At 34.0% G+C, this 15,082-nt stretch overlaps 1 protein-coding gene across 1 annotated transcript in view; it reads right to left on the bottom strand.

Annotated features, from left to right (window-relative positions):
• The window catches only part of CCDC7 (coiled-coil domain containing 7), a 135,611-nt gene that overhangs the window by 56,920 nt on the left and 63,609 nt on the right, over nt 1–15,082 (bottom strand). Inside the window, 2 exon segments of the mRNA XM_012654840.1 lie at nt 3,945–4,034; nt 4,782–4,812. Coding sequence (XP_012510294.1) covers nt 3,945–4,034; nt 4,782–4,812 — 121 coding nt within the window.

Consider the following 15,082-nt stretch of genomic DNA (forward strand, 5'->3'; position numbering starts at 1 on the left):
ACAAAATCCAGCACCCTTTCATGATAAAAACCCTCAACAAACTAGGCATAGAAGGAAAATATTTCAAAATTATAAAAGCCATATATGACAAACCCACAGCCACATACTGAATGGGGAAAAGTTGAAAGCATTTTCCCTAAGAACTAGAACAAGACAAGCTTGTCCACTGTCATCACTTCTGTTAACATAGTGCTGGAAGGCCTAGCCAGAGCAATCAGGCAAGAGAAAGAAATTAAGTGTATCCAAATTGGGAAAGAGGAAGTCAAACTATGACTTTTCACTGATGATATGATCTTACATCTAAAAAACCCCAAAGACTCCACCAAGAGACTCCTGGAATTGACAAATAAATTCAGCAAAGTCTCAGGTTACAAAATTATTATACACAAATCAGTAGCATTCCTGTACACCAATAAAAGTCACGGTGAAAGTCAAATCAAAGACTCAATAATATTCACAATATCTACAAAGAAAATAAAGTACCTAGGAATATACTTAACCAATGAGGTGAAAGATCTATACAAAGAAAACTATGAAACACTGAGGAAAGAAATCCTCAACACACAAACAAATGGAAAAACATATCATGCTCATGGAATAGTAGAATCAACATTGTTGAAACATCCATACTACTCAAAGTGATTCACAGATTCAATTCAATCTGCATCAAAATACCAACGTCATTCTTCAGAGATCTAAAAGAAAAAAGAAAGAAAGAAAAATTCTACACTTCATTTGGAAGTAGAAAAGAGCCCAAATAGCCAAAGTAGTCTTAAGCAAAAAGAACAAATCTGGAGGCATCATATAACCAGACTTCAATCTATACTACAAGGCTATAGTAACCAGAACAGCATGGTACTGGCACAAAAATAGAGGCAAGACCAATGGAACAGAACAGAGAATCCAGATATAAAACCATCCACATATAGCCTACTGATCTATGACAAAGCAGACAATACTATATACCGGGGAAAAGAAGCCCTATCAAATAAATGGTGCTGGGAAAACTGGAAAGCCACATGCAGAAGAATGAAACAGAATCCATACCTCTCACTACTCACAAGTTAATTCAAGATGGATTACAGACTTAAATGTTAGGCATGGAACCATAAGAATTCTAGAAGAAAATGTAGGAAAAACTCTTCCAGATATTGGCCTAGGCAAAGAATTTATGGCTAAGACCCCAATGGCAATTACAGCAACAAGGAAAATAAATAAATGGGACTTGATTACATTGAAAATCTTCTGCACTACTAAGGAAATAATCAACAGAGCAAAAAAACAACCTAAAAAATGGGAGAAAATATTTGTAAGCTATACATCCAATAAAGGGCTACTATCCAGAGTCTACAAAGAGCTCAAACAAATCAGCAAGAAAAAAAAACAAACAACTCCATTAAAAAGTGGGCAAAAGACTTAAACAGAGCTGCTCAAAAGAAAATAGACAAATGGCCAATAAATATATGAAAATATGCTCAACGTCACTAATCATCGGGGAAATGTAAATGAAAACCACAATGAGATATTACCCCTGTTAGAATGTCTTTTATTAAAAAGTTCAAAAACAATAGATGCTGATGTGAGTGGACAGAAAAAATAACATTTATACACTGTTGGTGGGACTGCAAATTAGTACAACCTCTATGGAAAACAGCATGGAGATTCCTCAAAGAAATAAATTACTATTCAACCCAACAATCCCATTACTGGGTCTACCCAAAGGAAAAGAAGTCATTTTATCAGAAAGACACCTGCACTCAAATGTTTACTGCACCACAATTCACAATTGCAAAGATGTGGAATCAACACAAGTGCCCACTGATTCATGAGTGGATTAACAAAATGTGGTATGTGTATACCATGGAGTACTACTCAGCTATAAAAAGGATGAATGAATTAATGCCTTCTGCACCAACAGATACGTGTGCCAGTATCCTTTTTCCCTTTTGTTAAGAAATAGCATCACATTTTAGAAAGATTCAGTACCTCCCTCATTTCCATTTGTCCCAGTGACACTTGCCCCAAACCAGGCAAGATCCCATCTTCTAAGAATTGACTATTATGAAAGGAAAACAGGTGGAGCTGAGTAATTCCAGATCCAATATCCCATAGGGTGGAAAAAACAGCCATAAATTCCCTCTCTAAAAATCCCCTGAAAGAGCAGAAGTACTGGCTACTCATGAACTCCTGTTATTTTGACTCCTAGAGTTGCTCTGGTTCTACCCCTCACCAAACATGTTGTTCAACTTTTCTTTCAATTTTTTTAATTAACCTAATACCTATCCAATAAATTCATTGCTTTAGATAGCCAGAGTCAGTTTCTCCTGCTTACACAAAAGAAAATAAGAAACTTAACTAATTCACAGGAAAATACTGATTAATATTTGGCAGATAGGAGTAAGAATCAAATGTGGCTTTTGATTATTAAGCTTAGTTGTCTATAAAAATTACATTATTGAGATAAAGTATGTTAGGAAAGAAAGCTTCCTTTGGAAGAAAAATGATAACTTTGTTATTAGAAATCCTGAGTTTGGTTATTCTCTTCCCACCATCCTATTCCACCCACTCCCATGTTAAATTTCCTTCTCTAAAAAAAGACTACCTCTCCATCTCTCGGCCGCTACCCTCACGTGAATATGACATGACCACTATATATGTAGTAGCGCTCCTTCCAAATTTCTCCCTCACACTTCCACACAGTGATCAGAAGTGCTACACTTAAGTAATTTCCAATGAGAGAAGGTAAGGTCGTAATTCATTGATGACATTTCAAATATGTAAAGCATTAGAAATATGTGCATTGGACTTTAATATATTTTAGAAAATTAAAAGCTTAAATGAGTAGTGAAGTGGGAATGATGTGCTGAGGCTGAGACAAGAATGGATAAGAGGTATAATGTATCAAATGAGCACCAAAGTTTCTATGGATTGAATAGGAAAACCATGTTGCATCCTATACTATATATTGAACAAGCCCATGAAAAACTATTGCTTTCTAGAGCAAAATTAGATGCAGAACACCTAAAGAAATAAAACAAGAAAGCAAAACCAGAAACTGCTACAACATCTTCAAGACATCTAAGAAGCTAAAGTTTATTCAATGTGGCTCTAATAGTACATGATTAAAATGTTGCAAAATTCACACTTAGACTACTCAATTCATTATTTTACTATTCACAGATTACTATTTTTAGCATATGTACTGATATTCTATTCCTACTTGAAATGATACCTAAAAGTTACTATTCCTAAACTGAACGTATGTGACAGCCCTGATCCTAGATTTGACACCTGTGTGAGATCACTGATTTTCTGATTAAATGGCAAATTGCCTGGTACTATTAATATTTCTGCTTCCTTCTCTAGTAAGGAAGAAATATCAAGTAACTAACATTAGTGGATTCAAGGGCATTTTCCTTCAGCCACAAATCTTATGTTTATAAGTGGTTAATAAAAAATTCACTTCTAATCTATTTGACTTTGTTGTCTATAGCATGAATTTATAAGCTGTCCAAAAAATGGCAAGGAGAAAGAGAAAATGCAAAAGGAAACAAATCTTCCTCTATTCTTGGCATTTCTATTTACTCTTCTTGGTATAACAAGCTGGGACACACATAGTACATAGTTGCACATGATACCACAAAACGCATTGAAAATATATTTGAAAACTTTAATTTACTGATAATTCAATGTAGTTAAATATTTGGCCTAAAAATTTCTTTGGGATGCTTAAATTTTATGTCTATTTTATCATAGCATCTTTTTGCTTTTGATAGCTAATATGGTAATACAACATTATTTTATTTTTTTAAAGCACAGCTGCTACAAATCATTAATATTAAAAACCTATTATAAAACATTCAAATATCTCCTTGATTCCTCTCCTAAAATAATAACCTTGTTAGGTACTGTATGATATCTTTAGACACTAAAATTTTACCCACCTCTATATCCTTCAACTTTTGTAGTTCAATTTCTAGCATCAGTTTCTCCTCTGATAATACTTCAAAATCACTTTGCATCTGTTTGTATTTCTAAAAATAAATATTATAATTTTAGTAATAATGAAAAGCAAACATCTTAAAATGAAAAGGTTATTTGGATACTTAATTTTTAAGGTAAGAAAGTCTTCATTAACTCATGAAGATAATGAACCATTGGTGTTAATGTGTATAGTAAGGCTATAATTGCGGCTAAAAGAGGTAAAGGAACTAGAAGTGAAAATGACTGAAACCATTCAGAAGACTGCAGAATATTAGAGTTTAATACTTCAGAAGTTAAGTATTTCTGAGTGAAAATAAGGTCAAGTAAAATTAAAAGAATTGGCCATTATCCTAAGTGAAATATCTCAGGAACAGAAAAATAAATACCCACATGTTCTCACTTAAAAGTGGGAGCTAAGCGATTGGGTATATATGGTCACACGGAGTGGCATAATGGACATTAGAGACTCAGAAAGTGGGAGGGTGAGAGGCGGATGAGGGATGAAAAATAACCTATTGGGTAAAATGCACACTATTCAGGCGATGGGTGCACTGAAAGCCCTGACTCTACCACTACACCATTCATCCACGTAACAAAAAACCACTTGTACCCCTTAAATCTATTGAAATAAATTTTTTAAAAAAGAATAGACAAAGCTTTCCGGCTCACATACATAGAAATCTCTTGAATAAACCACATAAGCAGGAGATCTTTATTTTTATGTATTCTAAGAATTTGTAGAGTCTATTAAGACTCAAGGGCAAAGTGTAATTTCAAATTGAGAATGCTATACTTACAGCCTCTAACAAACTTCGATCATTCATAGCTCTGAAAAACAAACCAAAAATATCTATTATGTATAATTTTACATTTATTTTTTATTTATGTAACACACATACATTTTCTTTGTAAAAAGTTTAAAATAGCACAAATGAAGGTTAGAGTACACTTTGACTACCACTCCAAAAATTTAATGCTCCCCCCAGAGATATTGTTGGATTACTGCTACCTTTCCAGAACCTGTTGCAAGCATTAACACAATACTGCATGTACCTACTTAATTCTATAATTTTTGTTGGCAGATTAGATTTCTGTTTTGTTTTCTTTTTCACATAAATGACGTCACTATTGTATATGTTGTTCTCAACTTGTTTTCCCTTAACATAATGTCTCGGATCTCCTTATGTCACTACGCATAGGTGTTTCTCAGTCCTCTTAAATGTTACTTATTATTTCATAGCGGCAGTTGGCAAACTTTCTTTGTAAATAGCTAGACATTAAATATTTTAGATTCTACAGGCCCAGTAGTCTCTGTCACTACCAAACTCTGCAAAAGCAGCCACAGATGATAGGTAAAGGAATGGGTATGGCTGCAGGCCAGATCTGACTCGTGGGCTTCAGTTTGCTGACATGCATAGAATGAACAAGCCATAGGTTTTTTTTTTTTTTTTTTTACAAAAGAGTTGTGTTTATTAAGTCAGAATTTAAATAGCTTTATTAAGATATAATTAATACAACATAAAATCTGTTAATTTTTTAAGTGTACAATTCAATGTCTTTTAATATACTAAGTCGAGCAACCATCATCACCCTCTAATTTTAGGACATTTTAGTTACCCCCAAAAGAAACCCCACATCCGTTAGTAGTTATCCTCATTCCTCCTTGCATGGCCCAGTCCTGTAAGTCAGCAGTCTACTTTGTCTCTATAGGTTTGTCTATTCTGAATATTTCTTATAAAGAGAAGCATACAATATGTGGTCTTTTGAGACTGGCTTCTTACACTTAGCATAATGATTTCAAGGTTCATCACTGTTGTAGCATGTATCATTACTTTGCTCCTTTCTATTGCCACATAACATTCCACTATATTGATACACACATTATTTATCTATTCATTACTTTATGCACATTTCGGTTGTTTCCACCTTTTGGCTATTATGAATACTACTAGTATGAACGTTCACGGGCAAGTTTTTATGTCGACCTATGTTTTCATTTATCTCAAGTATAAACCTGGAAACGGAATTTCTGGGTCATGTGTTAATTCTATATTTAAAATTTTGAGGAACTGACAAACTGTTTTGCCAAAGCAGATACACCATTTAAATTCCCACCAGCAATGTATGAGGGTCTCAATTTCTCTACATCCTTGCCAAAAATTGTTATTGTCGTTGTCTACAGTCATCCTAGTGAGTGTGAAGTAGCATCTCATTGTAGTTTTGATTTGCAATTCCCTAATGACCAACGATGCTAAATATCTTTCATGTTCTTATTGAACATTTGCATATGTTCTTTGGGAAAATTTCTATTCAGATCCTATGCCCATTTTTAATTGGGTTATTTATCTTTTATTATTACGGGGTAAGAGTTCTTTATATGCTCTGGATACATAAGTACCTTATGAGATATATAATTTGTGAATATTTTTTACATTCCATGAATTGTTTTTTCATGTTCTTGATGATATTATTTGCAGCACACAAGTTTTTAATTTTGATAAAGTTCAATTATCTATTTTTTTATTTTATGGTTGTGCTTTTGGTGTCATATCTGAGAAATCATTGCCTAACCCAAGGCCACAAATATTTAGTCCTATACTTCATCTAAGATGTCTATAGTTTTAGCTCTTAAATTTAGGTCTTTGATAATTTTGAGTTAATTTTAGCACATGGCATAATGAGATGATTCAACTTCATTCTTTTGCATATAGATAACCAGTTGTCCAAGTACCATTTATTAAAGACTACTCTTTCCCTCCATTGAATTGTATTATCTTGAAAATCAATTGACCATAAATGTAAGGATTTATTTCCAGACATTCAATTCTATTCCGTTGCTCCATATGTTTATCCTTATGCCAGTACCACATTTCCTTGATTACTGTAGCTTTGTATTAAGTTTTAAAATCTGTTAAGTTAAAATCAGTTAAGTTAAATCTTTTAACTTTGTTCCTCTTCTTAAGATTGATTTGGCTATTCTGGGTTCCTTGCATTTCCACATGAATTTTAGAATCAGCTTGTTAATTCATGCAAAATAGCAGCTGGGATTTTTATAGAGATTACATTGACTCTGTAGGACAATTTGGGAAGTATTGCTATTTTAAGATTATTAAGTCTAACAGTTCATGAAGGTAGGATATTTATTTAGCTTTTCTTTAAGTTCTCTTAATGACGTTTTGTAGTTTCAGTGCACAAGTCCTGTACTTCTTTTGTTAAATTCATTCACATTCTCTCTGGTTCTATTATAAATGGAATCGTTTTATTTTGCTTTTGCAATGTTCCTTGCTAGTGTGCTACTTTCCTAAAGCTGAAGTAACAAAGTACCACAATCTGGGTGATTTAAGACAACAAAAATGTATTCTCTCACAGCCTGGAGACTTGAAATCCAAAATTAAGGTATTGGCAGGGCCATCTCCCTCTGAAACATCTAAGGAAGGAATGAATTTTCCTTGCCTCTTCCAGCTTCTGGAACTCCCTGGCATTCTTCGGATTGTGGCAACATAACTCAATCCTGCCTCCACCTTCACATGGCAGTCTTCCCTCCGTGTGCATCTGTCTTCTCCAATTCGTACACCTGTCATGTTAGATTGATGGCCCATCCTACTTCAGTATGACCTCATCTTAACTAATTACGTCTGTAATGACCCTATTTCTAAATAGGGTCACTCTGAGGTAGTAGGGTGTTATCACTTCAACATATCTTTTGGTGGGATACAATACAACCTATAACAGCTAGTGTATACAAATGCAATTGATTTTTCTTTTCAGATTTATATATTGCAGCCTTGATGAATTCATTTATTACTTCTAATAGGTGTTAGTGGATCTCTTAGGACTTTTTATATATACGATCACATCACCTGTGAATAGAGGAAGTTTTATTTCTTCCTTTTGAATCTGGACACTTTTGTTTCCTTTTCCTATGTAATTTCCCTGGCTAGAAACTCCACTACAAAGATGAATGGGAGCGGTCTAGCTTATGGATCTTAGGGAAAAATAATTCAGTCTTTCACCATTAAGTATTATGTTAGCTATGGGTTTTTGTAGACAGCTTTTATTAGTTTAAGGAAGTTTCCCTCCATTCCTAATTTTTGGAGTATTTCATCATGAAAGATATTGGATTTTGTTAAATGCATTTACTCAGTCTAGTGAGCTGATCATGTGGGTTTTTTCTCCTTTATTCAATTAATATTATGTATTATATTAATTGATACTTGTATTTTGTTTTCTTTAGAGACAGGGTGTCACTGTGTTGCCCAGGCTGGTCTCAAACTCCTGGCCTCAAGCAATCCTCTCAGCCTCCCAAAGTGCTGGGATTACAGGCATGAGCCACCATGTCTGATACTTGTATTTTAAACCAACCTTACATTCCTGAGATAAATCCCACATATTTATGGTGCATAATTTTTTTTATGTTGCTGGATTCAATTTGCTAGCATTTTCTTAAGGATTTTTGTGTTCATATTAATAATAGATATTGTTCTATAGATTTTCTTTTGATATTGTTTTCTGATTTGGGTATCAGAGTAATACTAGTTATGTAGAATAAGTTGAGAAATGTGAAGCCTCTTCTATTTTTTGGAAGAGTCTATGAAAGGCTGGTATTAGTTCTTATTTAAATATTTAAATATTTGATAGAATTCACCAGTGAAGCCACCTGGCCTAAGCATTTCATGACATAAAATATGTTAATCACTAATTAAAACTTTTTACTTATAGTTGCAGTCATATTTACTTGTTCTTCTTGAATCACTTTAGTTTGTGTCTTTCCAGAAATACATATCATCTAAGTCATCTAATTTGTTGTCATACAATTGTTCTTAGTATTTCCTTATAATGATTTTACCATAGATTATTGAGCCATACTCCTACTAACAACAATTGAGATTCTTTTCAGTTTTGCTATTATCACAATGATGCAATAAATTTCATTTTATGTGCCTCCTTGGGCATATGCATACTGCTTCCCCTAGGGTAGATAAAAAGAGATTTCCTATATAATATGGTATACATTTTTGCTGTTATTATTAAATTGTGCTACGTTGTTCTTAAAGTGGGCAATTTCCATCACATTAACATTGTAAGAGTATTCATTACACTATCTCTCTGTCGATACTTGATATTTTAAAACTTTTAATTTTTGTTACACTGGTAGACAAAAAAAACCATATTGTCATTGTTTTGCTTTGTATTTCCTAGTCACAGTAAGATTGAACATCTATTAAAATGTTTATTGGCCAATTTCTTGTCTCTTCCTTGAATTATCTGTTTATATACTTTACCTATTTTTCTTGTGTTTTTGTCCTTTTATGGAGTTATATATTCTTACTATTACTCCTTTTTGTCTATAGAATATGTATAAATATTTTTCTCCCAATCTATTGTTTATCTTTTAACTCTGCTTCAGTCTTGAGCAAGATGTTTTTAATTCTAATAGAATTGAATGCCATCCCTATATTTATGGATTTTTTTTACATTTAGTTCTGTAAGTAAATACTAAATTTAGTTTTTTCAATGGTGTGAATTCAGAATCTGTCATTATTTTTTCACCAAATGGATGCCTTTATCTTGCTGGGGCCCTAGCTGACCATTGGAGTTTATTCAAGACTGTGAATTTGCCATGTTAGAACTATCATCTCTCCAATTCTGACATAACATAACTACCTATAATACATGCATCGGGCCAAAGACATTTTGAAAGCCAAAACAGCCTACTACCTTCACTTCTGACCCCATGCCTCCATAGAAAAACAGCATGATGGAATTCTTAATAGCTGTGCTCTCCTGTCCAGGACCACATGACTCTGGTGATGAACAGTGTTCTGACCAAAGTTGACAACTTCATTCAACCCACCACCACCAAGACTGGACACTAAGATAGTATTATATTCATCAAAGAGGAATTGTGTCTTTGCAAACTAATATCTAGTTAGGATCTCAATTTGTCCCATAATTGAAAAAAGAATTTTTCATGGCCCTCTATGTCTATGCTTACTTGTCCATTTCTCACTACCCAAAGATCAACAGCTAGCCAACGCATTAACAAAATCCTGAAGAATATGTCTATTAGCTTCGCCAAATTCTAGCATGATTGTCCTATCTTGCTAGTATATAATTCATACATAATAACTTAATACAATCCAATTTTGTATGTTATCCTATCTTTTTAAACTACTTAATTGATGTATGATTAACATATAAAAAGCCATACATATTTATTGTATATATCTCAATGTGTTTGGGGATATGTGTATACTCATGAAACCATCAGCAACATCAAGGCCATGAATAGACCCATCACCTCCCAAAGTTTCCTTCTTCACCTTTTATTATGATTGTTTCTTGTGGTTGCTGCTGCTGCTGTTGTAAGAACAATGTAACATCTACCTTTTAGAAAATTTTAAGTATACAATACAGTATTGTAGGCACTCTACTATAGGGACACTATAGTAGATCTCCAAAACTTATTTATCTTGCACCACTGAAATTTTGCACACTTTATCCTACACCTACTCATTTCACCCTCCCACTAGCCCCTTGCAACAACCATTCTACTCTTTGCTTCTATGAATTTGATTATTTTACATTCCCTACGTAAGTAAGTTCATACTATTTCTTTTTCTGTGCCTGCCTTCTTTCACTTACAATAATGCCCTACAGGTCCATCCGTGTTGTCACAAATGGAAGAATTTTATTCTTTCTTAAGGCTGAATAATATTACATTGTGGATATATGGCACAATTTCTTTAGCCATTCATCCATTTATGGATATTTAAGTTGTTTCCATACTTTGACTACGATAATAAACATCAGAATCAGATATCTCTTTAACATACCGATTTAAGTTCCTTTGGATGCATACCCAGAAGTGGGATTTATGGATCATATGGTAGTTCTATTTTAATTTGTTTAGGTACCTCTATACTGTTTTCCATAATGACTGTACCGACATACATTTCTACAAACAGTATAGAAGGGCTCTCATCTCCCTATCTTTGCCAAAACCTGTTACCACTTTTCTTAATAAGAGCTGTGAAGTGTTATTTCATTGTGGATTAGATTTGCATTTCTCTGATGATTAGTAATGCTGAGCAGCTCCCTTTCCTGTCCTGTGGTACATCTGTAAGTCTTCTTTGGAGAAATATCTATTCAAGTCCTTTGACCATGGTTTGTTTGGGGTTTATTGTTTGCTTGTTTGTATGTATGTGTTCCTTGTATATTTTTTATATCAACTGCTTATCAAATGTATGGCTTTCAAATATTTTTCCCATTCCATAGTTTTCCATTTCATTTTATTGATTGTTTCCTTTGCTGTATAAGACTTCTAAATTTGATGTAATCCTACTTGTTTATTTTTGCTTTTGTTACCTGTGTTTTTGATGTCATATCCAAAAAATCATTGCCCAGATCAGTGTCATGGAGCTTGTTTCCTATGTTTTCATCTAGGAGTTTTATGGTTTCAGGTCATACATTTAAGTTTTAATGCATTTTGAGTTGATTTTTGTGTATGGTATAAGGGTTGAATATCATTCTTTTTCTGGTATCCATTGGTGAATATCCACTTTTCCCAGTATCACTGGAGGAAGATACTGTACCTTCCCCATTGTGTATTCTTTACACACCTGTTCAAGATCAGTTGACTTTATATGCCTGGGCTTATTTCTGGGCTCATTATTCTTTTCCATTGACCTATAATGATTAATTTTACACTAGCACTATTACTGCTCTAATTACTATAGCTTTAAAACTTAATTTGATATCAGAAAGTGTGATGCCTCCACCTTTGTTATTCTTGATGAAAATTGCTTTGGCTATTCAACGCATTTTGTAGTTACATAGGAATTTTAGGAAGTTTCTTATTTCTGTGAAAAATGCCATTAGAATTTTCATAGGAAATATATATATATATACCATATTTTCTTAATCCACCCATGTATCAATGGGCACTAAGGTTTATTTCCATATCTTTGTAATTGTGAATTATGCTGTGATAAACATTCGAGTGCAGGTATCTCTTTGATCAAATTATTTCTTTTCCTTTGGGTAGATACCCAGTAGTGGGATTGCTGGATCAAATAGTAGGTCTACTTTTAGCTCTTTGAGGAATCTCCATGTTGTTTTCCATAGAGGTTGTACTATAATAATTTGCATTCCCACCAACAGCGTATAAGCTTACCTTTTTCTCTGCATCCATGTCAGCATCTGTTGTTTTTTCACTTTTAATAATGGCCATTCTCACAGGCATAAGGTGGTATCTCACTGTAGTTTTAATTTGTATTTCCCTGATGATTAGTGATATTGAACATTTCTTCAAGTGTTTTGGCCATTTGTCTATCTTCTGTTAAATAACTTCTGTTCATATCTTTTGCCCACTTTTTGATGGGGCTGTTTGTTTTTTTCTAGCTGTTTTGTTTGAGTTCTTTGTAGATTCTGGAAACTAGTCCTTGGTCAGAGGACTAGTATAGTCCTAGTATAGTTTGTGAATATTTTCTCCCATTCTATAGGTTTCATGTTTACTCTGTTGACTATTTCCTTTGCTATGCAGAAACTTTTTAATTTAATTAAGTCCCATGTATTTATTTTTGTGCTGCTGTGTTTGCCTTTGGGGTCTTAATCATAAATTCTTTCCCTAGGCCTATGTCAAGAAGAGTTTTTCCTATGTTTTCTTCTAGAATTGTTATGGTTTCATGCCTTACATTTAAGTCTTTAATCCATCTTGAATTAATGTTTGTATATGGCAAGAGATATGGGCCCTGTTTCATTCTTCTGCATGTGGCTGTCCAATTTTCCCAGCACCATTTATTGAATAGGGCATCCTTTCCCCAGTGTATGTTTTTGTCTGCTTTGTCAAAGATCAGTTGCTCATAACTATACAGTTTTATTTCTGGGTTCTCTATTCTGTCCCATTGTTCTGGTCTTTCTACTTTTATACCAGTACCATGCTGTTTTGGTTGCTATAGCCCCGTAGTATAATTTGAAGTCAGGTAACATGATGCCTCTAGGTTTGTTCTTTTTGCTTACAACTACTTTGGCAATACAGGCTCTTTTCTGGTTCCAAATGAATTTTAGGATTATTTTTTCTACATCTGTGAAATAAGACATTGGTATTTTGATGGGAATTGCATTCGATCTGTAAATCACTTTGGGCAGAATGGACATTTGAACAATGCTGATTATACCAACCCATGAGCATGAAATGCTTTTCTATTTGTGTCATCTATAATTTCTTTCACTTTGTTTTATAGTTCTCCTTATAAAGATCTTTCACCTCCCTGGTTAAATATATTCCTAAGTGTTTTATTTTCTTTGTACCTATTGTGAATAGTATTGAGTCCTTGATTTGACTCTCATTTTGACTGTTATTAGTACATAGACATGTTACTGATTTGTATACATTGATTTTGTAACCTGAGACTTTACTGAATTTATTTATCAATTCTAGGAGTCTTTTGGTGGAGTCTTTAGGGTTTTCTAGATACAGGATCATATCATCGGCAACCTGGGACAGTTTGACTGCCTCCTTCCTGATTTGAATGCCCTTTATTTCCTTCTCTTGCCTGACTGCTCTCGCTAGGACTTCCAGTACTATGTTCAATAAAAGTGGTGACAGTGGACAACCTTGTCTTGTTCCAGTTCTTAGGGGGAATGCTTTCAACCTTCCCTCATTCAGTATGATGTTGGCTATGGGTTTGTCATATAAGGCTTTTATAATTTTGAGGTCTGTTCTTTCTATGCCTAGTTTGCTGAGAGGGTTTTCATCATGAAACGGTGCTGGATTTTATCAATTATTTTCTACATCTATTGAAGTGATCATATGATCTTTGTTTTTGCTTCTGTTTATATGGTGAATCACATTTATTGATTTGCATATGTTGAACCACACTTGCTTCCCTGGCATGAAACCCACTTGATCATGGGGAATTATATTTTTGATGTGCTACTGAATCTGCTTTGCTAGTATCTTGTCAAGGATTTTTGCATCAATGTTCATAAGTGACATTGATCTGTAGTTTTCCTTTTTTGTTGTATCTTTTCAGGTCATACTGGCTTCACAGAATGAATTAGGGAGGATTCTCTCCTTCTTGGTGTTATGGAATAATTTCTGTAGGATGAGTAACAGTTTATCTTCGTAGGTCTGGTAGAATTCGGTTGTGAATCTGACTGATCTGGGGCTTTTTTGTTGTTGTTGGAGTTTTTAATTACTGCCTCAATATCATTCCTATTAATAGTTATTTTTCTGCATGCGGTTTTTATTTCTTCCTGATTCAAGCTTGGGAGGTTGTGTGTTTCCAGGAATTTATCCATTTCCTCTAGGTTTTCTAGCATATATGCATAGAGATTTTTGTAATCATCAATGTTTTATAGTTTTCATTATATTAATACAAATCTTTCACTTCCTTACTTAAATTTATTCCTAAGTATTTTATTTCTTTTTTTTTTTTTTTTTTTTGAGACAGAGTCTCACTGCGTTGCCCAGGCTAGAGTGCCGTGCTGTCATCCTAGCTCACAGCAACCTCAAACTCCTGGGTTCAAGTGATCCTCCTGCCTCAGCCTCCTGAGTAGCTGGGACTACAGGCATGCGCCACCATGCCCAGCTAATTTTTTCTATATATTTTTAGTTGTCCAATTAATTTATTTCTAATTTTAGTAGAGACGGGGTCTCACTCTTGCTCAGGCTGGTTTCGAACTCCTGAGCTCAAACAATCCGCCCACCTCGGCCTCCCAGAGAGCTAGGATTACAGGCGTGAGCAGTATTTTATTTCTTTTCATGATATTATAAATAGAATTGTTGCGGGTTTTTGTTCCTTTTGCAGATATTTATTATTAGCATATAGAAACACAACTAATTTAATGTATGTTGATTTTTTATCCTCAACTTTACTGAATTCGTTTATTAGTTCTAAGAGTTGGAGGGGTACCCTTGGGTTTTCTATATATGAGATCATATCATCTGGAAACAGACACAGTTTACTCTTCTAGTCTTATTTAGATGCCTTTAATTTCTTTTTCTTGACTAATTGCTCTGGCTAGCACTTCTGGTACTATGTTGACTGAAAGTGGTATGAGTGGGCATCCTCACCTTGTTCTTGATCTTGGA

The sequence above is a fragment of the Propithecus coquereli genome, unplaced genomic scaffold (assembly GCF_000956105.1).
Source record: "Propithecus coquereli isolate 6110/MARCELLA unplaced genomic scaffold, Pcoq_1.0 Scaffold45, whole genome shotgun sequence".
NCBI classification, from domain to species: Eukaryota; Metazoa; Chordata; class Mammalia; order Primates; family Indriidae; genus Propithecus; species Propithecus coquereli.